The sequence below is a fragment of the Neolamprologus brichardi genome, chromosome 12 (assembly GCF_056152115.1).
Source record: "Neolamprologus brichardi isolate AB-2024 chromosome 12, ASM5615211v1, whole genome shotgun sequence".
In the NCBI taxonomy this organism is placed as follows: Eukaryota; Metazoa; Chordata; class Actinopteri; order Cichliformes; family Cichlidae; genus Neolamprologus; species Neolamprologus brichardi.
Genome location: NC_142115.1, coordinates 8688883 through 8713275, shown reverse-complemented (window position 1 = coordinate 8713275; position 24393 = coordinate 8688883). Strand labels below are relative to the sequence as shown.

Below are 24393 nucleotides of genomic sequence, written 5' to 3'. Positions count from 1 at the left end.
CAGCTGGCTGCCGGCAGAGCCCGCGGGCACGCCACTGCAACCCCCTCTGGCCTCTGCTCCGTAGCTGCTGGGTGACCTCTTGTTTGGGGCGCTACTCAGCTCTTCCCAGGAGGGTGGCACGGTTCCCCCCCTTTTGGTGGTCCTCCTCGGGTCCTCGTACTCTGGGGCCTCTGGATGTCTGGGGCCTGGATCTCCTCCATACCTGCTTCATGCCCTGGGGGATGGGGCTATGGCTCCCCACACTCCCAAGCAGATCGTTACATGGAGAAACCTTTGGAATACAAGCATGCTGATCCACACAGGTGTGCACACGGGTGTTCACAGACGCGGACTACACCTTTCTCTGCCGCTGCCTCAAAGCACATTGTGCGCTGTCTATCTTGCGTGCTGCACAATATCGTTTAATATTTAGTATCTACTGTTATCTACTGCTAGCTAGTTTATTGTGATGGTGCTGTATTTATTATGTTGCTCTTTTTTTGTTTGCTTTCTCTTCTGTTTTTTTTTCTCCATACAGGTGATCCAGGTGTTTTGTTTGTTTTTCTTTCTTTCTTCCCCCCTTTCTCACCGTCTCTTCTCCCCTCTGGTTTTCTTTCTCTCCCTCTCTTTCTTTCATTCTTTCTCCCTGTCCTATCCCCCAGTCATGTGGGGATAATAATAAAGGTCAATCAAATGGACCAATGTGGCAAGGCCATGATGATCCACTTGGTAAAATAAATCTGCTTGGCATCTTTCTTGGCCTTAGGACAACAATTCTGATGGCTAAAGATCCAAACGGGACACACACACAAAAAAAAAATTTATTTTAATTTTAACTTTTAATTCTTTTGTTACACAGAGCCAGAATTTTGAGATTTTTGAGCAAGTCCAAAGACAGTGCAAGTAGGACCCCACCGCAGATTTACATTTAATACATTGTGCAGACCTGCTCAGATCAATTTTATTCAGAAAAATAGGCGTTCTATACTGTCTATGTAAAAATTTATATTTTGTTTCTTTAAATCTGTTACTAAGAAATAAAGAATGCACAGATTGTATGCACTTACTCCAGGCATGATCATCACAATGACACTGGAGGTCACCCTCCCAACTCCTAATCAGTTTTCCAATATTATGTTTGTTATAACCTTCCAGTGTATTGTAAAACTGTGTTATAGTACTATTATCTGCATTTAAGTGTAAAAAGAAATTTTCCATGGGTCCTAGTTGCATTGTATTGTGAAAAGTATCAAAACTTGAAGTAATTAGGTGACGAGCCTGTAGAAATGCAAAAAAATCCATTTGATGTATTCCATATTTTTTTTGGACCTGCTCAAAAGACATACAGACATTCCCATCAAAGAGATCACCCACCACACGTATTCCTGCACCAAACCATCTCTGAAATATTACACTTTTCATTCCCGGTGTAAAGTGCTGATTATTTATAAAAGGTGTTAGATAACTTAAACCATCCAGGTTTTAACTTTGTCAAGACATTTGACTAGCGATTCCATGGGCGTGGAGGTGTTTCTATTAAACCGAAGATAAATCTGGGTGTCGTCGGCATATGAGTGAAAGCAGATGTTATGCTTCCTAAAGATTAGGCCTAGGGGCAACATATAGATTGAAAAAGAATTGGGCCTAATACGGAACCCTGCGGGACACCACAAGTAAAAGGAGCTGGGGAAGGAATAAAATCATCAAGGCTCACGGAAAAAGTCCTCTCGGAGAGGTACGACCTAAACCATTCCAAGGGGATACCTTTGATACCACATTGCTCCAAATGGGAGATCAGAATGCTGTGGTCAACAGTATCAAAGGCTGCAGTTAAGTCTAGGAGCAGGAGCACAGCTGGGTCTCCTTAGTCAGTGATTAATAAAATATCATTAAGTATTTTTAGGAGGGCAGTTTCTGTGCTGTGGTGGGTTTTGAAGCCCAACTGGAACTTCTCAAAAATATTATGACTATTTAGAAAGGTTTGTAGGCCAGCTGTTAGAAAAGGCCGGGTTAAAACTAAGTGGTCAGGAAACCGATCAAAAGTCTTTGATGTGTGCACCAGAGGTCATGTTTAAGTTTCCTGAGTAAAAACACTTTTGTACTCCTACCAGCTGTTGTCCACAGATAAATCCTTTGTCATATCAAGACATCTTGGTTCCAAGCTCGTCACTGCAGGCAAATCGCAGATGGAGCTGCAGAGCTCCAGCTGCCTGCCTGAACCAGATATGCAGGGAAGATTGAACTCACTCTTCCCTCCATATCTGGTTAAGTTTTACATTTTAAATATTATACATAAACTTGAAAAATAAATTCTCATTAGCAGAGAGCATTTGGGAATCACCGAAGTATACATTTGCAGCCATAACAACACTAAACCATAAGGCTTGTTGCCGTTGCACATTGCACTTTGTTGATGATAAAATTTGGGCTGTGGTGTTTGTTTGTTTTTGTCTCTCTGTGTACGGACAGACTGCAAATCAATTTCCCATTGTTGACAATAAAATTACCATTGACCATTGATAACTGCCCCATGAACTGCAGACTGCAAAAAGAAAAGATATGAACATAAGGATTGAAGTGTGCTGCTTGTTGCATTAATTACTGATTTTGCATTAATGCATTGATTTGATGAGGGTTAAGCATGTTTTAGAAAAAACTGACACTTTCATACTTTGAATCATGGAGCAGAGGTTACCAAACCTCACTGACTCCTTCCCAGTAAGAAATCACAAACAGAGGCCTCAAGCAGTGGGATTTGATGCTGCAGTAGGAGCACTGTGAGCACAGGAGGTGTGTACAGTCTGACTGTGCACAACGCCTGTGTTCATACAGAACCACTTCACCATTTCCTTCCTTCTTCCTTGAAGAGTAAAACTGACAACGTGGGCTCACTGATCAGCAGAACTCAAGATGTCTGACGAGGGCTGACATGTTCTGTTGTAGCAGTGACTGAGCTGTTTCTTGTTCTCATGTGTTTCAGGCTCAGCTGTCCAGATCTCTTCTAGCCGGACGCAGAGACACCGGGACAAATTGCCTGTCTGATGTGGACAGCAACACACACTGCAGCACAGCCAGCAGGTGGACAGAGACACACACCACTGTTACATATCTGTACTGCATCCACTCTCTCAAAACATGTTGTGTTTTTTCCTTTAGTAGAAGGCAGCAGGCGGAGCACAGTGATGATGATGATGATGATGTCATAGATGATGTCGGCAGACTTCCAGATGCCGTGGGTTAGTGGTGCTTTGACTTCTACAACAGACATGCAATACAACAGGGTCGTAGCTAAAGTGGGTCTGGGGTGCCACTCGCCCGAAACTGTGCTGTCAAGTCATGTGCAGTCATGGCTACATACAGGGTGGACAATGAATCTAGATTTACTTGTGTTCACTTATTGTTTTTACCTTTTTTAGAATGCATGGTGTCTCACTCAGTGGCGTGTCTAGAAAATTTTTACCTGGGGGGCCAGGTAGGGGCACAGATTTGGAGAAGGGTGGCAGATGTAATTGGCAGATAACGTTAAAAACAATTCTACCAACCGTTAACCATAATTCAATAACCCTATAAACCTAATAACCGAATGCGCTTTTAGCTCTTATTAGAATGAGACTTTAACCACTACGGTGCAAAGTTTTTAGATACTGCGTTGATAAAGTACAAGAGATACAATCAGTCAGTGTTTATTCAGCAGTCAAGGGCATCAATATTTGCATAGTATTTTTACTGACATGTAGTGCACATATGTTTGGGGCAAAAACATTTTTGAATATTAAAATACGAACATTTTTAACATACAATTGGCAAATTAGCTAATGCCAATGCAAAACCAATGCCTATTAAAAAAAGAAGATAATCTTCTCACAAACTGGTGTTTGATTTTGAAACAGGAAAAGAGTGGGGAAACAAATGAAAAGACTAACATTTGAATAAAACCTGAAAGCAAGTAAATACTTTCTATGTTGCCTTATGGTAAACTTTGGTAATATTGATGTATAAAGAACAACAATGGCTGATGATGAAATACAGTCAGCTGGCATGGTGACACTGCCAGTATTAACCTGCAGGGCTGGACTTGGACAAAAAATTGGGCATTTTCACTACAGACCGGCCCACCAGGTATTAAAGCCATAAAGCCTTTGAATGAAAACAAATGCTGTTGTGACAGTGATGTACACTGTCTTTTTGTTATATGTATGATTTCTATACATTTTACATCAGATAAAAACTTTGTTCGCAAGATTCAGATAATTATTTAATAAAAGCTAGATATTTTAAATGAGAATAAGAAAGAAAAGTATTTCTTTGTGCCCCCCTCTCCCTGTTAATGCCCTACCTGGCCCCCTGGCAACACTTTGCTAGATCCGCCCCTGCACAGCTATCAGCTGTCAGCTACTTAGAAAAGGATCCTGGTGTTATTTGTCTCTCAGAAACAGTTCATAACTTCCCTTCAACTCATTTATGTCACCTAAAAGGTAAACCTGTTTCTCCATCACCTGCTCAGCTCTGATGATTCCGTAAGAACGTCTCCTGGTTTCATCCTCATGTTTCCCTCTCACCACATATCCAAACCGATATCATGACCAGCAGCTTTTACAGCTGTGGCTCCAGCAAACATCAGCTGATACTAGAAATTAATATTAAATAAATTCTAACAACAGCTGATCAAGCTTAAACGTTCTGCTGTTGTTTAGCGTGACATCCGCTGGTTTCCTGTTTCTGGCGCAAAGTGGGCGATAAACAAACAAGAGAGAAAAGCCGATCAGTTGTGTCTTTTTCCATTCTAGCTAAAGTCCGGGACAAACTGCGTCTCTTCTCAGCTCAATACCAAACGCATAATATTTTCTCTGAATGAGGGACCATTCCATTTTTTAAGGAGCCGTTGGCAACTCTACTAACTAACCTTATGAATAAAATAAAGTTCACTATCAGTAACATCATAGCAACCGAACAGCTGTATAGAAACTCCGTCATGCTAGTTATTGTAACTGACTGTAAAAAGTCAGCACAACGAAAATAAACTCCATCTAAACTTGGTTTATATCTGACCCAGATAGACTGCAGGTCATAACTTCTTACCTGAAGTTCAGTTCACCTGATACTCGGACCAGCGGCTGCCTCGGGTCTCTCCTCCTCCTGCCTCCCCTTCCCTCATCCACCTGTTGCCTCTGTGGAAGCTCCGCCATAGCCACTAGGGGTGGGTTTTTATAATCGATTTATGATTAAAATCGATTCTGGCTTGGATAACGTAAAATCGATTCATTAAAATCCTGAATCAATTTTTTAATATAAATTTATTTTGCCCGAAATGCCAGAATCTCTGGTGAAATCTCACAAAATTTCAACAACCACCAAACAGCTAAGACAGTAAATGAGAGCAGGAACACGGATTCTGCACAAAGACTTAAACACACAGCGCAACCCGCGGATCAGAATCAGTTAGATGTCGCCTTTCTCACAGTCGGGGCTGAAAGCCGACAGCTCGCTGATTCTGATCTGTCTGCGGGTCTGCGCTTTGTGTTCACGCCCTTTTTGCGCTGATTCTAAAGCTGTTAGTTTGATCTCTCTCCAAACAATATTGACGAACCAGCAGCAAAAGAAGATCCAAACTACGCTTCACATAAACATCGTCATGAATTCACTCCACATGCCACTGGTCTCACTGCCCACCATTCCTTAACACAACCAAAGCTGAGCCCCCAGCAGGCCCTGGTTACTATTCACAGAGGGCAAAGCAATTTTTTGGAACATTTAAAAAAGCTTTTTACTACTATAAAGCTGGGATTTACTTGTTTTTGGACAGGAAGAAAGACTACAGAGTGGGGTTTTTGGCACTTGCTTGTTTCATTTTTCAGACCTGAATGTTTGCAGCTAGATCAGCTAATCTAACAGAAACATTAAGTTAAAATGCCAATGTTCCCATCACAGTCAGAAGCTTCTCTCTTTCTTTTAGTTGTTGATCATCCCGGCTCTGACATCATTGAACGTCTGACAGAGAAAAAAAGTCAAAAACATCAAGAGGCTCTCAAACAGCTGGATTCAGACCTGAGCCAGCTGTCTCAGGTACAATGCATTGTAGTTACACTGCACCTGAGGGCAATACATGCTGTGGTGCCACAATACATACTCTGTGTGAAATTATTGGCCACTGTCTGTCATTGTGTCAGGTGTGTGAGACTCAGGTAAAGGCCATCAGTCAGGAGCTATTGTCCAGTCTGCAGGAGGTGGATCTCAGATTGGACACCCTGAACGTCAGAATGAATCGGCTGGAAGATCTGGAAGATGTCAGTATGCAGGTACACATGACATAAAGTTTAGAAGATCAAATACAGTTTTAAACCTGCAGCCTGATGAAGCTTGTGATTTTTTTTAAAACTCCCCAAACCTTCAGAATAATTAGACTTGGTGTGGTTGGTGAAGTGTGAAAATAATATCTTATGGGCTGGAGAAATGTGATTGGTTTTGAGAGTGTTAATTTCATGTGTGTGCAGGAGATCCACGGTCTTTGGAAGGAGGTAGAGGAAGACGTGAAGCTGAAGAAGACCACTATCATAGAACTTAACCTCAAACTGACTGAAACTGAAAAACAACGTACTGACCAGGTCAGACTGAGCGTCACTGACACTTTTAAAATTTTACCCAAAGAAACCATCTGACACCCACAGTCAATGGTTGAACAATAGAGGGCAGTACTGTACAGTTGTGGTCAGAAGTATACTTAAAATCTTCATAATACATTTCTTTAAACTATTTTTTTCCTATGGTGGAATGACTATACAACAGCTTTGATGTCTTAAAAACAGGAATTGGGTGCACAAGTTTAAATTTGTTTTGGATTTTAACTAATCCAAACATAGACACAAGTATGGATACAAGCTTAAATATATACATAGACTCACTTAAGTCTTTTAATAAGTACTGCTGAAGGTTCTACATTTACAGCCTTGTAAAGAAGTGGTTGATCTATGAATTGTACATTTACACAAGTTGGGAAGGTCTCTTGGAGTCATTGGAGCACATATTAAGATGATCAGTTCAAACAATTGTTCAGATGTGTCACCACTTTAGAAGGTCTGGAAGAAGACCCAAACTATCACCCTGAAACAAGAGGAAAATGATTTAAAACCGGGTTTTACATCTTCATGGAATAATAGAGTGCTGATCACGAAAGAAGGCCCTGCTCTTTAACAGACGCTTTTAATCTTGGCTGAAATTTGCAGCTGCTCATGTGGAGGAGCCAAATGTCCCCAAGAGAAAGGTTTTATGGTCAGAGACAAAGATTGAACTATTTGGCCACGATGGCATGATGAGTAGTAAAAGTGAGGCTTTCAATCCAAAGAACACTTTATCAGCTGTCATTGATAGTGGTGGTAGTTTGATTCTCTGGGGCTGGTTTGCCCTCACTGGTACTGGTACACAAAGTGGATAGAATAATAGAACAGCCAGTGTGTATACTGCTGAGCAGCTGTGGAGAAAAACCAAACCAAAATTCAAACTTGTGCACCACTTCCTGTTTGTTTAAGACATTAAAGATGCACATGCTGTATAATCATTCTGGAAAAAGAGCAGTTCAAAGAAATCATTATAACCCCAAAACATTCGTGCCCATCATGCATGTATGTAAGCGTCTGACCACAACCGTGGGTCTTTCAGCCACAGGTAGGTGGGCTCATTTCTTGGGGGGATGAGTCCACCTACTTGTTGCAGAGTGGAAACAAAACAGGAGCTCAGAGTGTTAGCACTGCCCAGAAAATTATTTGATGCCTCCTTCCAACTCTGGAGGGCCTACATAGTTTCAACTGCCTTAGAAAGGCTAATGATATGATAAGGGATCAGTAAGATCAGTCGATGTATTTTTCTTTTTCTCATAGATCAGAGCTATTATCAGGAAGCACTACCGTGTGTTGGAGCAGATCAGTTTCCTGCATCCATCTGACATCCACAGGCTAATCCACACTGAAGCTACAGTAAGTCACTGTGACCTCTCATCTGACCTCTAACCTACCTAAAATGATAAATTGCACTTCTATATCTCTGTTTGTCTCAGATGCTGAATCAGACTCTGCTAGCAAACCGTTGCAGCATTGCCCGACTGCTGCTGCTCCTCCAGGAGGAAAATCTACATAAGGAGTCAATCCTTCGTCAGCACTGGGAGGACTGTCTGAGTCACTGGAGAAGGAAAAGAGTCCACAGAATTGTAGATCAGTTCAGGTGAGTGGAGCACCATGTTATACATTGATGTGCGTAAAAGAAGCCTAAAAGCAGCTTAAAAGATTCAGGATTAGCTTGTTCAACACTCTAATCCACTTTGGTCATTTTCCCAAAGTCAGAAGAGAATTAGATTGGAATTGCTGAATTTGGTAATCCAAAATAACTCCTCTTATGACTCTAGAGGTCATTAACTACAGAATATATCAATAATGGCAGGGCACGACGATTCTCCTCAGCAAAGCAAGAGTTCCTGTTAGGGGAGGACTGGGCAAAAAGTGGCTGACAATATTAAATTTAACTTATTATAAATACAGGGCAGTCTGGGTAATCAGATACCAGAACATTTTCCGTAATTTCATCATGAAGAAAACTGAGAGACTGTGCGACATTTCAGGGTTAAATGTTTAAATAACTACACTGTCATCCATTCCATCCATTCATCCATCCATCCTTTATATCCAGAGATATCATTTCTCCAGCGTGTCCTGAGTCTGCCCTGCAACCTCTTTACAGTGGGATGTGCCCAGATCACTTCACCCATGTAGACTGGTTGGGCAAACTCCCACATAGCTCCTTAAGATGATCAAGAGTTGGTTGTATGTTCTGGGTCCAGGATGAAAACCACATTGTTCCTCCTGTATCAGAGAATTGACAAATGAATGAACTTTCCTTTCCAGTGCCCTGGCATAGACCTTTCCAGAGAGGCTGATGAGTATTATCCCCCCGTAGTTAGAGCACACCCTCCAGTCCCCCTTCTCAAAGATGGGAATCACAACCACAGTCTGCCGATCCATAGGCATGGCCCCAGATCTCCACGCAATGTTGCAGGTGCATGTCAACCAAGACAGCCCTACAACATCCAAAGCCTTGTCCTGATTCTTAATTTGAGGTGAAGACAAACGACTGCCAAGTCCCAGTAAGATGCGTCAAACGGTGATTTTATTAACATATGCATACATATGGGAAGTCGAGCACGAACCTCACACAGCTTCGATCTTCCCAGAACAATACATTGGGTGTCATATATATACTAAAATAGTGCGTCACAAGCAGATAGTCAACAAGCATAAGTTCCAGTAAGTTTCCAGAGATCCTAGGACATATTCTAAAAAGAGCATTTCCTTCCTTTGTTCCTTCACTATCACCAGATGCATCCTGTTATTTCACTTCAGAAACAAATAAACATGTAAGAACTAAAGGTGAACTTCATCCACCATGGGCTAAGGCCTGACCACCGGACACTCTTCTTACAGCTCTGTCTGGAGGCCTGGCTACAGGGTTGGGCAACCCTACACGGTACACTGGTACCTTGATTTTCTTCTGTCCATAGGTGTTGACTGAATCACTCTTTATTTGGCCACTCACCAAGGACCAATTTGCCTAACATTTGTCTAACAAGGACACTATCTCAAACTGACATTGAGGTAATGTCTGCACCTTTAATTTTTTAACTCCCGGACCCTGGACAAGTTGGTTGGCTTTTATTTCCTAATATTTTTCTATATTTGTGGTCAGTTTCAGAACTGCTGTGACACTCAGTCCTACAACTGAAAGATCAGGCATCACTCCAAATTGTATACCATGGTAAGTTTTTGAACTGGCTGATAATCAGTAGTATTTGTGTCGTAGAGGTTTCTGCAGCAGGAATGAGGATCAGCAGTTGGCCTCAGTTCAGCAGATAAAACTAACCCAGCAAGATCTGACTGAACGGCGCCGTGACATCATTAACAAGATCAGGTAAGATCAGGTAAAAACAAACAAACAAAAATCATAATCTTTTCATTGCCTGGAGATTCAGTCAGTCCAGTTTCAGTGTAATTTCTTTTGTTTTTACCCCTTGTTGTTCTTGTCAAGTCACATATTCTCTTTGTGTTTCAGCTCTCTGGTCCCACCCACATGCTCCAAAGCTTTGGTGTCTGATTGGTTTGACCAACTAACAGATGTCAATCAGCAAATTGGTAACTGTCCTCTGGAGTCACTACTACTGATACAATATGAGTTTCACTTTACAAACTTAAATCACTATTTGAACAGCAGAAAAAATCACTGTATCACCTCCATGAAGCAGCTATGTTACCAAGTCATCCAAATCATCTTTTTAAAAGTTTAATTTGATCTGATGAGGATTTGTGAGTGTCACCTATAGATCTGTTATCCTGCTTGTGGTAAATTGGCAGAAGCACAAGTCTGAGTTATACTATGGTGATGATAAATGTAGGTTTGTATTTGTGTGTTCAGAGCATTTCCACACTGAGCTACTCCATCAGCTGCATTGCTGCTTTGAACAGACATGGCAGAATCGGCTGGCGGAGGTGGAGCGCTGTAAGGTAAATACGTTTGGTTAGCTCTGATGTAGCAGCTTTCAAATACCTTTAATTAATAGCTGACTGCTGTCTGCAGCTACATCACCGTAGCAATGATTACATTCCAGCATACAGGCCTGTAATTTTAACCTGTCATCCTACAGGAAGTGCTCTCATCTTTGGAATTGTCAGAAGAAGAAGTGAATGACATCATCAACTCACAGCTTCTCACAGTGATTGGAGCACAGCAGAGTCAGGATGAAGAGCAGCTGGCCGCTTTAGATGTCAGTCACGTAAACCTGCCTCAGACTGTTTCTGTGCACTGTATCAGAGCATTAACGTGTTCATGCTTTCTGCTTGTCTGTCTGCAGGTGTGCAGTGACTCTGTGGCCCGTCATGCTTTCAGTCTAAGTAGGAGTGTATTTGTTGTCATGCGAGCAGCAGCATTGCTGTGGGAGACACATTGCCAAAGATTAGAGAGGAGAGATGAAAAACTACAACAAGACCTGAATGATCTCAGATGCTCACAGCAGCAGCACTTACAAGTGAGTTGCAATAAAACACAAGCAGGTAAGTCAAATAAAAACAACAAACACAGGCAAGTAGCTCACATACAGTCACTGTAAAATACCGCGGACTGACTGACGGATACAAAAATTGATCTTTATGGAAGATTTGCGTTCTATTATATCTTACAAAAAACTCTGTAAAAAAATAAAAACTAAACAAACAAAACAATAAAAGGATGCTTGGACACTGCTAGCATAATGGACAGGTTTTTGACGGGGCTCCCACACAAACGCAAAGCAGGAGATGAAGCATCGCTAAATATGTTTCCAAACCAACTTCCTTCCAAGCCAAAGACTAGAAAATATGGTGAAGCATATCTTCCCTTTGGCTTCACCTGCACGAGTGCCAAGGTAGGTCTCCCCTGCAGAATTGGTTTTCCCTGCGCTGGGAGCAGGCGCCGGACTCTCCAAATCACGGACAAACAGTATCCCACATTCTTGATTTTTAGTTCACAAACTTATGATAACTAACTACTCATGACATTTTGGAGATGTTAGCTCTTTATACAGTAAAGTTACAGTGGGATACGAATAATATCAGGCTGATCCTGCCATAATTTGCTCCCCCTGTCCAAATCACGGACAAACAGTATCCCACAGTTGTTTATGTTTTTGAACCCATTTTGCACAGAGAGGCATTTTTTGAAAAATGTATTGATAGCAATGTTGAATATTATTACCCAGGAAAAAAACAACTACACGTAAAATAATTCCACCATGATGCCTCTGCCTTTCTAAATGGAGGGACAGTAACTGCGTGTGTATATGTAAGCGTGTAAAACCTGAAGATAGTAAGATTTACAGTATTTTCTCTCTATCTGCCATTCTGCAATTAATCTCATGTAAACACAAAAAGTAAGCAGAAAAAGTTTGGGAACCACTGGTCTAATATAAGAATTTATTTGATGATCAGAAACGTGTAATTGTGACAAATATGAAGAAAAAACCCCCCTAAGAAATCAGGAAGCGGGCAAAGTTTTTAATAGCACCTTAAAGGACTCATGTTAACAAATTACATACAGGTAAGTCACCGTCACAGGTCGACGTGGTCGTCACACTTTTACCTGAGAGAGAGCACGGCAGGTTCCCTTTTCCAACATGCTTGCTCTTATTCTATCAGAAACGGAAGATGCAAATGGATGACCTGTTAGGAGGACTCCGTCAAGAGAGCAGTGAGGATGCTCTGAAGACGTCTCTGGACAAAACTATCGGTTACTTGCAGCAGATTAAGCACAGGTACTACAGGGTGCCAGCTAAGGCTAATCCCAAAGCAAATTCAAATAAAAGTTCATTTTCTCTCCAATTTATTACAAATATTGAAATTCACAACATCCCCACCCAGTTTGTTAGCATTTTGCCTTGGACCATAGCAGGGAAGCAATGTCTGTACAGTTCCCCAGGGAACAATCAATCACATCATGAAAACTCAAAGCTTGGCTGACCAACTCTGATTATTTAACATGATCATTTGTCTGATTGGCTGGAGGCGAACACAGCCACAACTTTAACTGTAAAGAGGAGAGAGGTTGTGTGGGCAGGAAGAAAGGTGAATTTGAATAAAAGGTCCTAATTTTCAGTGTGTGTGTGTGTGTGTGTGTGTGTGTGTGCAGTTGCAATCAATTTGTCATTGATCAATGGACCCTGTTGAATCTTCACCCGTCGTGCTGTTTGGAGGAGCTTGTCTCCTACAGCAGGAACCTCAGCTCCTTCTACCACCTGAGTCACACCTACCAACCGGTAACCATAGCAGACAGACCTCACTCACTACATGTAGCCGGTAACCACAGAAACACAATTACAGTGAAGCCTGAAATAGTTTGCATCTGAACACATCTGACTTTTTCATCTCATTGTCCTCTAAAAAAGGTTATCATCAATTTAAGTCATGTCTCTTTTTTCTCAGAGTCCAGGGGATTTGGAAAAGCTTGTCCAACCATCTAGCGGCCGATCCAGCCCATACCTGGGTCTGTTCTTTCACACTCATGCTCAGATACCTAAACTGGTTTTATTTAGTATTGACATGTTTCTTTGTTTGTGTAGAAACCAGCTGGCAGATTGAAAGTCCTGAAACTTCACACAGCTCTCAAAATTGGCTAATTGAGGTGACGCTAATTAATGATAAACAAACAATAATTAATTTCTGATTGATCCAGAAAATATCAATGGTTATGTGTGTGTGTGTGTGTGTGTGCGTGTGCGTGTGTGCGTGCGTGCGTGCGTGCATGCGTGTGTGTGCATTTCAGGCAGGGTCCATCCTGAAGGAGATCTGTGATTTCAGCAGCTCTGTCACCTTTACCTCATCAAAAGATGTGGTCTGCTCAGCTCCTGTCTTCAGATGTTCCACTCCCAACCTGCCAGTCAACCTGGAGTGGGAGACACACCTGAGCTTTTTTCCTGTGGACCTCCTCCTGGACTCACTGAGCAGGTACTCACACATGCACGCTTGTATTTCCACTCTTGTAAGGACTCTCAGTTGAAAGATCACCACCTCAAAGGCTGACTGTCTGTGTGTCAAGGTCCCGGACTCTGTTCTTGAACCACCTGGAGCAGCATTTCCACAATGTGTTCAGTTTAGCGGTTTCAATCATGAGAGACAGGAAGGAGGCGGTGCGCTCAGAGCAGGAGCTCCAACTCCAGCAGCTGAGCCCCCGACATATCAAGACCCATATATATGAGCCCCGCATGGGTAACAGACACACACAAACAATGCAAAAATGTTGGTGAAAGTTAGTCAAAGGTTACAGAATTTGCTGTAACACATGGTAGTAATCATGATTCACAGAATGGATATAAAAGATGGGTTTAAACAGTGATTTCAACTTTTTTCCTACTGACATCTTAAGTTTTGAAATCAGCATGAGGCTAAAAGACACCAAATCCTTTTACAAGCAAGTGCTGCCACTCAGAAATTATTTTAAAATGTCTCTAATGTCTAACTTTAACAGCCACTGACATAAATCGACAATAAAACTGCAGTTATAGAATCATCAGTGAAATTTTTTTTTGAAGCAACTCATAAAAGGTTTTCCGACTTTGCCAGTTAATTATTATTATCCTTGTATAAGATTTTGTTTTTCAACTAAATGACTCACTCATGCTGGCTACTGAAAAGAATACAGGTTTAAAACTGTATCCACCCTGGAAGTAGTCTAGTTGTTTGAAGCTAACAGCTAGTGGTCCTTCAATGCTCCAGTTGCCTAAGTGACCCTGTAGCATATTTAATACCAGGCCATATGTCAATCAATTATATCTTTCACTCTCATTAGTAGCTTGCATGGAAGTTGAGAAAAGACTATCTTGTCTGCTCAATAATCCAGGTAAGAAAGTTGATGGACTGATTCTTATATAGTGCTTTTCTACTCCAGCCGGAGTACTTTAGACAAGATGCCACATTCACCCAAACACTTTCTCTATACTGAGTGCTTTTTAACTACATTCACCCTGATGGATGCATCGGAGAGCAACTTGGGGTTAGTATCTTGCCCAAGGATACTTGACATGCAGACTGGAAGAGCCAGGGATTGAACCACCAACCTTCCGATCAGTAGGTGACCTGCTCAACCTCCTGAGCTACAGCCACCCACTGTTTCTCCCACTTGAAGTTCAACATCCAAAATTGTATTCAGAATCAGCTTCTTTGGGAAAAGATTACCTCTTGTCTGGATACGTCTCATTGCCAGCAGTTAAGTTAGATGCTTGAAGTCACAAAATGTCATTCACTTTCTGTAGCATCTGCTTAGCACATCACTACCAATACCAATGTCCATCTATATTAATAGTCTGTGGTCCTTCCCATATTATTTTTACAGAAGCAGCTAGAAGCATATAGTGACAGGTTAATAATGAAAGCACCTCTTAACCAAACTGTGTCTTTGTGTGTAGCTGAGCTACAGCTCCACAGACAGCATGTGGACACCCACTTTGAGGGTGTGTTGGACCTGTTGACCTCCTGTAGGATGGAATTGCAAGACCTGCAGGCCTCCATAAAGAAAAAGAACATGGAGCTTATGGTCACTTTGTCCAACATTGAGGCCAACATCCAAACAGCCAGCAGCAGTCAACAGTAAAAACTGTCTATCTGCACCTTTATGTGACTGTCAGCTTAGTGAGGCTGAGACACTGACCACAGGTATGTTTCTCTGCAGTTGGGAGGCTGCTAGCACCACCCTGCAGGACTGTCTGCATGGACACATCAAAGAAACGCAAGACTGGCTGACAAACTTCAGACAGACCGTCAGGATAAGAATGGAGGAGGCCAGAAACAAAACAGCACAACTCCTCAGCTCCTTCAGGTAACAGCAACTGCAGCAGACTCTTCAGCAAAACAAAGTGATCATCACCAGATGAGTGTGTTTTCCTCCTGCAGGCTGTTCAGTGAAGGAGGAGATTTTGCACCTCAGGAGCTAAAGATGTTTCAGAGAAGGGTGAGGGAGGAAACTAAGCGTATCAACACGACTAAGGAGTCCATCTACTCTGCTCTTGAGGCTTTTGAATCCAGGAGCTTACAGCAGGTGCAATGTATTGTCCTCTGTTAATTGTTACTTCTGTAAAGCACAGTTTGTATAAAATGGTCGAGTAGAGCCGGGTCGCTCTTTGGACAAAATTCCTATTTCCATCCCAATTCTCTTGCCTAGTGGCCCCATGATGACATCAATCCTAGACTATATATAAAAGATCCATATGGTCACCATTTAATTGTGGGCTCAGGATTTTGAAACCTTATTCTTAGTGTTTTCACTGAGAACAGTTGGGGTCAGAAGTTACCATATTTGGACAAGAAAGTGGAATGTTCGATAGGTAGATAACACTAACAAGCTTAGTAAGCAAACTGCATACATGAACTGTACTGGGGCAATGCTCAGACACACATATTAGCATATTAGCTAAACAGTGGAAAGTAACACACTGGGACAATACTAGAATATCACTCACCATAAGTGAAGCACAAACATATTAGATAACTTTTATTTAGATAATTTTTTAATCCTCCAAAAGGCACCAACAATCACATTTTCTTTATTTGTATAGTTTCCACTTTATAACAGCTTTTGCCCCTCAGTGTCCCAGGGATTCCAGGGGCTATGTTGTCAGTGGACTTTTTGCCCCCATGACAAATTGGTCCTGGGTGAAGGACCAGACATAGAGCTATTCAAAAAGTAGAAATTACACAAAATATACAGCCAAAGCAATCTAAGTTTTTCCTGGTTGGCGACAGAGTTTGTTCCCTGTGCCTTCGGGTCGGGGAATAGGTCATAACTGTCTGCAGTTATGTGTCGAATGACAGTTTTTGGAGTCCCTGGGCGGGATGCTTGAGGAAGGTCCACCTGGGGACTCTGTCGTCTTACTGAGAGACTTCAACACTTGTGGGCAACAACAGTGAGACCTGGAAGGATGTGACTGGGCAGAACACTGGACCAAGTGGAAGGCTTCGACTTGAGTGGTCTCAGAATCTCATCTCTGCTTTTTGCAGACGATGCAGTTCTGTTGGCTTTATCAGGAGGTGGCCTGATAAAGCCAACAGCTGTCAATTTACTGGTATACCTACGTCCCTACCCTCATCCATGGCCACCAGCTTTCGTTAGTGGCGGAAAGAACAAGATTGCAGATACAAGCGGCGGAAATGAGCTTTGTCTAAGAGTAGCTGGCCTCTCTCTTAGAGATAGGGTGATGAGTTGGGCCATCGGGGAGGGGCTCAGAGTAGAGCTGCTACTCCTCTAAATCGAAAGGACCCAGTCTCTTTGATAGCCAGGAACATGCTACTGTAGGCCCTATGTCCAATAATCTGGTGTTTATTGGTGTTTTTTGGAATAATCTGAAAAACAATATTGCTTTCTTACACTATTGTCAATGTCCAGGTCGCTGTGTACATCTTTTATATACAGTATAGATCGTGAATATAATGTGTTTATATCTGGTTGTCAGCAAAGCAGATTCTTGGGTCTTTACCTTACATTTGGTGCTATATAAACACATTTGAACTCAATTTTATAGACACTACTTTACAATAATTAATTAATAGAACAATATAGAAAAAGTCCAAGCAACTAGAGAGATAAGTAGTAATAGTAATAAGTTTTAAAGTGGAATGATATGTGAGACCACTAAATGTCTGGCAGGTGGAAACTGAATTTTTTCACATGATATTTATGGTAGCAATACTCAATGCACGCTAGTGGAGACTCCAGAGGCAGTTCTGGTGTTCAACATTAAACAGTCTAATGATATTTTGCAGGTGAAAGAAGTGTCGGCTCCCTTGGAAGAGAAACTGTCCTTTCTGAAGTCTGAGGTGAAATTTATTGAGGACGCCCAGAAAATGATCACCAGCACACAAGTTCACATCAAAGCTGAGGTGCCCATCTCTCTCTCTCTGTCTGCTTGTCTCTCTCTGTCTTTGCTGGTTGTTTATTAATACTGTTGGGCCCCTCCAGGCTGCCAGAAGTAACCACCAGCAGACTGTTATCAGCAAAAGACTGGAGGACCTGAGGAAGATGTTGGATGACACACAGGTAGTAAGGTAGCTGGGAGATTTGACTGCGCAGTGACAAAGTTATATTGCAGCTGGAAGAACAGTGGCCCATAAATACAAGAAGTAATCAAAAATGTCCAAGAACAGGACCAATTAAAACCAAAAGGCTTACCTGATATGAATTTGAGTGATCTCAGACTCGTGGTCATCTTTTTGTGCACCTCTGAAACAGAAGCTTATATTTTTTTTATTTCCACAAGTTTGAGGGCTGTGGTGACACTTCAAAGAACACAGTGTACGTGGTCAGAGCTTCCAGGAAACAATTCTGAAAAGCAGGTTTGCTGGATTCTGTCAGGACATGTCTGAGAAGATGACAATGGAGATGGTCTAATCCAGATATAATATGAACATTGGCTAATTGAACAGGGCTGGTAGGGGAAAAAGCAGGAAAATGGGAAAACTGGTAGAATTAAAAGAAGCAAGAATGAACAGTACAAACTCCACCAAAACTGCACATAATTAAACAAAAGCCACAGAAAAAAAAATCGGTGTCCATACTTATAGTAGTAACATAACATTATTTTTTCACCCCTGGTCAAATGACTACTGTTATTACTCCTATTCAGTTACTGTACAGAGGACTGTAGTACTTATACCAAAGAACAAGAGCTCCAACGTGAATATTTTCTCTATATGCAGCTGTCTCCAGATCAGGTTTGTTCCTTCCTGTCATCAATCAATAAAGAACTCACGGAGTGCTGTCAGTACCTGGATTTGAATTTGGTATGTCACTTCCTATCCACCACCTGTTGCCTTGTTTTTCTGCACTGCTTCTCTTCTTTCTAGGCTGCATGGGGTCTATGACCTCCTCTTCTATTTTTCTTCTGCCTTTTGCAGACAGTCTTGACCCGGTCTATTTTCTTTCCACGTGGATTAATTTTTCATTTTTGTGTTCAGGACTCTGCACTGGAGGAAAGCCTTGCTTTGTCAGGTCACCATAAATCCAGGAAGCAGGTCCTGCTAAACCCGTCTCCTGGTTTACTGCAGCCAAACAAAACAAATATGGACCCCCTTGATGATCCTGTTGTGGGGATCATCAGGTCCTTGAACAGGTATATATGTGGAGGTCCATTTAAGTTAACTTTGGGTTGATGGGGCTGCTCTGATTTTCAGAGTTGAAAATCCAACTTCCAGTTGAAAATTCTAACTCGGAACTCAGACATTACAACTTCCAACTTTAATAGAAGGCACTAATAATCCCGCTGCTGATTACTGCTGGTTGTGTGATACTCTTTGATTATGCAGACAAAAAATGTTTCACCCCCTTATTTCTGTCCAACACCCAAACATACAGGATTAGTTGCCAAGATCCAGCAAAGGAAAGAGAACAGAGACAAAGGATATCTTCTGGTAAAGTACAAACATTTGTTTCCTTTTTCATTCTGACTGAAATATGTCTTTTTTCTCAGTAGTGTTGCAGAGAGTTGCACATAAACTACTTCACCACTCATAGAACCTGTTGGCAGCTTAGTGCAGTTCACCGTTTTTCTTTTTAAAAACTGGTTACAGGATTGAACTTGTATTGCTAACTTATTCTAGCATTACAATAGAATTTGCCTAACTTCTGTTGTGTAGAGCACTTTTACAGTGGTTTTAGCTTTCACCAGGTTATCTCAGACCTCGCTGGGCTGAGTAGGTTTATGGTGAGAATCAGGATTTCTTTCAATTCAATTCAATTCAATTTTATTTATATAGCGCCAAATCACAACAAAAGTCGCCGTAAGGCGCTTCATAGATACAGAGAAAAACCCAACAATCATATGACCCCCTATGAGCAAGCACTTTGGCGACAGTGGGAAGGAAAAATTCCCTTTTAACAGGAAGAAACCTCCGGCAGAACCAGGCTCAGGGAGGGGCGGGGCCATCTGCTGCGACCGGTTGGGGTGAGAGAAGGAAGACAGGATAAAAGACACACTGTGGAAGAGAGACAGAGATTAATAACAGATATGATTCAATGCAGAGAGGTCTGTTAACACATAGTGAGTGAGAAAGGTGACTGGAAAGGAAAAACTCAATGCATCATGGGTAGGGATGGGTATTGATAAGATTTTCACGATTCCGATTCCATTTTCGATTCTGTTTAACGATTCTATTCTTTATCGATTCTCTTATCGATTCTTTTTTTAAAAAAAAGGAGAACACACAGGTCGATTAGCTTAGAACTTTGTTTTATATCTTCTCTTTGAACAAGATAGAAATTTAGGAGTAACATGGCCTTACAAACCCAGCAGTGAGATCTTAAGAGATCCACAGCCTACGGCTCTTCAATGGGGTGTCACAGGGTCCCCAGGAAAAAAAAATTGTAAATGTAAAATAATAAAATAAATATTCTTCTGTAGCAATAACAAAGTATAACATAAATTATTCAGTAGCAATTACACAAGAATATCCATTAATGTCCCTGCCTACAATTAAACACATTCACTTACTGAAAATCGGGGGCATCTGCTGTGGCAAATGGGTGCAAGCCTTTTACCTCAAACTTAGTCACTGCTCGGTGACATTCGTCTATCTTGGCCTGAAAGGAGATGCTAACGGTAGACTGTAGCAAGAACTGCCAGCATCTGAGCCAGCCAGACTCTGTCTGTCTCTCTCATCATGGTCACCTAAATTCAGCGCACAGTAATGGCAGGTTTTGTAATAAGGCAGATCGTGCTAACATAATATGCACTGTTAGTTGATTATTTACCTGCCGCATTAACGGGAGAGGACGTGCAAACGTTACCGCTGCTGCTGGGTTGAGATTCACGAGTCCGGAGCGGAATTAAAAGCACGACATTCATTTAAGGTCATCGTGTGTTTTGTGAGCAGATGCTTTTGCATATTCGTAGTGTTTCCTCCCTTAAATGAAATATCTACTTTGCAAGTATTGCAAGTTGCCCTGTTGTCATCCGTTCTCGTAAAGTATAACCAAACTTTTGAGAGTTTGAGCCGCCATGCTTCCTGCCAGGTAAATGACGCTCCGCAACGTGGTGACATCATTCGGGGCGACTGGAATCGATAAGGGAATCGTTTGCAAAAATGGCAAACAATTCCAAGGAATTGAAACAGTGGGAACCGGTTCTCAACAAGAACCGGTTTTCGATACTCATCCCTAATCATGGGAATCCCCGGCAGCCTACGTCTATTGCAGCATAACTAAGGGAGGATTCAGGGTCACCTGGTCCAGCCCTAACTATATGCTTTAGCAAAAAGGAAAGTTTTAAGCCTAATCTTGAAAGTAGAGATAGTGTCTGTCTCCCGAATCCAAACTGGAAGCTGGTTCCACAGAAGAGGAGTCTGAAACATAAAGGCTCTCCCTCCCATTCTACTTTTAAATACTCTAGGAACAACAAGTAGGCCTGCAGTGCGAGAGCGAAGTGCTCTAATAGGGTGATATGGTACTACAAGGTCACTGTTTCTCTGTATCTATGAAGCGCCTTGAGGCGACATTTGTTGTGATTTGGCGCTATATAAATAAAATTTAATTGAATTGAATTGAACTAAAATAAGATGGGGCCTGATTATTTAAGACCTTGTATGTGAGGAGCAGGATTTTGAATTCAATTCTGGATTTAACAGGAAGCCAATGAAGGGAAGCCAAAACAGGAGAAATATGCTCTCTCTTTCTAGTCCCTGTCAGTACTCTTGCTGCAGCATTTTGGATTAGCTGAAGGCTTTTCAGCGAGTTTTTTGGACATCCTGATAATAATGAATTGCAGTAGTCCAGCCTGGAAGTAATAAATGCATGAACTAGTTTTTCAGCATCACGCTGAGACAGGATGTTTCTAACTTTAGAGATGTTGCGCAAATGGAAGAAAGCAGTCTTACATATTTGTTTAATATGTGCGTTGAAGGACATATCCTGGTCAAAAATGACTCCAAGGTTCCTCACAGCGTTACTGGAGGCCAAGGTAATGCCATCCAGAGTAAGAATCTGGTTAGATACCATATTTCTAAGATTTTCAGGGCCGAGTACAATAACCTCAGTTTTATCTGAATTAAGAAGCAGAAAGTTAGCGGCCATCCAGGTCTTTATGTCTTTAACCAGTGTGTGAATGTGTGTGTGAATGGGTGGATGACTGGTTGTGTAAAGCGCTTTGGGGTCCTCAGGGACTAGTAAAGCGCAGAGGTGGGTAGTAACGAGTTACATTTACTCCATTACATTTACTTGAGTAAGTTTTTGAAAAAAATGTACTTTTAAAGTACCTTTTTTGCACGATACTTTTTACTTTTACTTGAGTACATTTGTGAAGAAGAAACGGTACTTTTACTCCGCTACATTTGCAAAATTTGACTCGTTACTTTTTAAAACAATTAGTTGAACACATTAGATAACACGCCGCCAGTGGGGTTTCCGGTAACTTTTTTACCAATCAGATGTGGCAATGCAGTCACATGACCAGTTTGAAACTGTGGCGGGCAGAGCGGCCCAAGCGTTTCAAAGTAGCTCGTCTACGCTAGAGCTGAAGAGGATGAACAGCATTTTCCTCACATACAAAGGATGTTTCGCTTAAAAGCAGTACAAAAGAACAGCTATGTCTTCAGTGTCAGTGTCTTCAGTGAGAGCCAAAAGCGCTATACAAATACAGGCCATTTACCATTTACCATTTAAGACATTCCTGCAGTTTAACTAATTGGTGTGCATTATATGGCTTCATAGATAGATAGAGCTGGGTGTCATCTGCATAGCAGTGAAAATTTATGCTATGTCTTCTAATGATGCTGCCTAAGGGAAGCATGTGTAGAGTAAACAGAATTGGTCCTAGCACTGAACCCCGTGGAACTCCATAATTAACCTCAGTGTGTGAAGAGGACTCTCCATTTACATGTACAAATTGGAGTCTATTAGATAGATATGATACAAACCACTGCAGCACAGTACCTGTAATACCTACAGCATGTTCTAATCGCTCTAATAGGATATTATGGTCGACAGTATCGAATGCTGCACTAAGGTCTAGCAGGACAAGCACAGAGATGAGTCCACTGTCAGAGGCCATAAGAAGATCATTTGTAACCTTCACTAAAGCTGTTTCTGTGCTGTGATGAGCTCTGAAACCTGACTGAAACTCAGTCATATCCTTAATAAAAAAAACTTTCACAAACTGAAAACTTTTTCAAATGAAGTATTTTGGCATTACAGTTTTTCATTTGTGTGTTCAGAGTAATCAAAGACTATATAAACAAGGTGTGTGTGTGTGTGTGTCAGCCTCTCTTAACATACCCTTAAGCCTGGATGATTAACTGGTGACTGAAGGGCTTCACACATTGAATGCATAAAATCAATATGAATATTTTGTGCATTCTAAATATTTTTCAGACAAAGCTATTCTTTGTGCAGCTGTTCACACTGACCGCGTTATTTCACTGGGACACATTTTTGGCATTTATTTTTTCAAACCAACCTTGATTTTTTTGGATCCGAATAAACAGATCTGACCGCAGACTGCATTTGGAAACAAATGCCCTCATAGCTCAAACGCACACCAGTACTGACTACTAGAGAGATGGAAATAGAAAAATCATTATGTTTTACTTCAGACATACAGCTATATGCTGCTCCAGGTCATGCTGCCTACTTGTGAGAATTGGATGAACCCAGAATCTCAGTTTCTTACTTTTCTTGTTTAGAAACATCAGAACCAGCTCATCATGACTTGCTGTCAACTTATTTTCTTTTAAAGTGTGTTTTTTTGAGGATGAATTTTCCACAAAATGTGTTCGGGGTGTATATACGTTATACAGCAAGTTTGGATGTGGAAAATTCTTATTTTCGTGGGGTTTTTTTTTGCAATGCGTTTGGTGTTTAACAGCCAACCCAGTTCAGACTGACAGCATGTTGTGTTTCTGCAGGTCTGAATCCTATCCAGCTTCAGCAGAGACAAGATTCTGTCAATGCACCGAGGTAAACACATGTAGAAACATGATGCATTGTAACTCATCTGAACATCAATGTCAATTTTTTTATGGCTGCAAACATAACAACACTGACAGCCATTTTACTTTCTTGCTATGTCATCATCACTGATGACCTTACACCCAGATTGTATAATTTTTTATTATTTTTAAATACTATCTAAGTCTTTCTAACTGTCATACTGTAATGTCATACACTATTACTTCTAGTATTATTATCCTAGTATATTGCCCCTAAACCTAACCTTATGTTTTGGAGAAAAATAAAGTTAAAGTTCTCTTATTGCCAAGACATATTTCCATAAGTCACAAATCTCATCTGGTACATTAGGATAATGGAGTAAGGGATACTAACCCTAATAGAATTCCATAGTTGACTTACCCTAACACATGTCCTATTTTTAGAGGAAAATGGGGTTTGCCAAGACTAGGGAGAAGAATTGTAGGGTTAGAGTTATCCAAATCAAATGGTGTTAGCTGATCCGTTCTGTCCCCTTCCTTCAAATATGGTCATGTGAGGTTTAAGGTTAGCTGTAGACAAAATGGCAAATTTGAGGATTCATATTAAAGTCATTTTTAGTACAATAACCACTAATAGATATATGTTATAGATAATCTATGACTTGTTTGTCCTATTTTATTTTTAACCCGTGTTTGTATTTCAGTGTAAAGAGGGGCGCCAGGTTTATCAGGACTGATATCAGGCATGAGAGAAGGTTCCAGATTTTTGGACCCGAACCAGATCTGAGTGCACAGTGAGTCCCATCTGATTCAGATCTGATGTGTAGCTTATGGAATGTTCTAGTTCCATTATGATATTTCTGCATTTCAGGTCTTTTAGCTCCAAAGTTATTTTGGCGTTGTGGAAAGCCAATGACATTCTCCTGCAGCTTGCTGAGGTAACATA

The 24393-nt window shown here is 41.3% G+C and overlaps 1 protein-coding gene across 7 annotated transcripts in view; it reads left to right on the top strand.

Annotated features, from left to right (window-relative positions):
• Positions 1–24393, top strand: part of ccdc180 (coiled-coil domain containing 180) — a 29985-nt gene that overhangs the window by 1889 nt on the left and 3703 nt on the right. For 5 of the 7 annotated variants that reach the window (XR_015719835.1, XM_087848977.1, XM_087848975.1 and 2 more), the window contains exons 2-30: positions 2960–3057; positions 3136–3215; positions 5933–6042; positions 6147–6275; positions 6471–6581; positions 7851–7946; positions 8027–8190; positions 9820–9927; positions 10069–10148; positions 10429–10517; positions 10658–10777; positions 10865–11038; positions 12183–12298; positions 12673–12799; positions 12966–13026; positions 13103–13164; positions 13306–13487; positions 13579–13748; positions 14945–15125; positions 15208–15354; positions 15429–15573; positions 17295–17411; positions 17491–17568; positions 18228–18311; positions 18486–18640; positions 18883–18938; positions 23424–23475; positions 24152–24241; positions 24319–24385. Coding sequence is in view for 6 of the 7 variants with exons in the window: in XM_087848977.1 (XP_087705103.1) it covers positions 2960–3057; positions 3136–3215; positions 5933–6042; positions 6147–6275; positions 6471–6581; positions 7851–7946; positions 8027–8190; positions 9820–9927; positions 10069–10148; positions 10429–10517; positions 10658–10777; positions 10865–11038; positions 12183–12298; positions 12673–12799; positions 12966–13026; positions 13103–13164; positions 13306–13487; positions 13579–13748; positions 14945–15125; positions 15208–15354; positions 15429–15573; positions 17295–17411; positions 17491–17568; positions 18228–18311; positions 18486–18640; positions 18883–18938; positions 23424–23475; positions 24152–24241; positions 24319–24385 (3249 nt within the window). In the remaining variant the exon portion in view is untranslated. The remainder of the gene's footprint in view (positions 1–2959; positions 3058–3135; positions 3216–5932; positions 6043–6146; positions 6276–6470; positions 6582–7850; positions 7947–8026; positions 8191–9819; positions 9928–10068; positions 10149–10428; positions 10518–10657; positions 10778–10864; positions 11039–12182; positions 12299–12672; positions 12800–12965; positions 13027–13102; positions 13165–13305; positions 13488–13578; positions 13749–14944; positions 15126–15207; positions 15355–15428; positions 15574–17294; positions 17412–17490; positions 17569–18227; positions 18312–18485; positions 18641–18882; positions 18939–23423; positions 23476–24151; positions 24242–24318; positions 24386–24393) is intronic. The other 2 variants (XM_087848976.1, XM_087848978.1) reach the window with 2 other exon arrangements.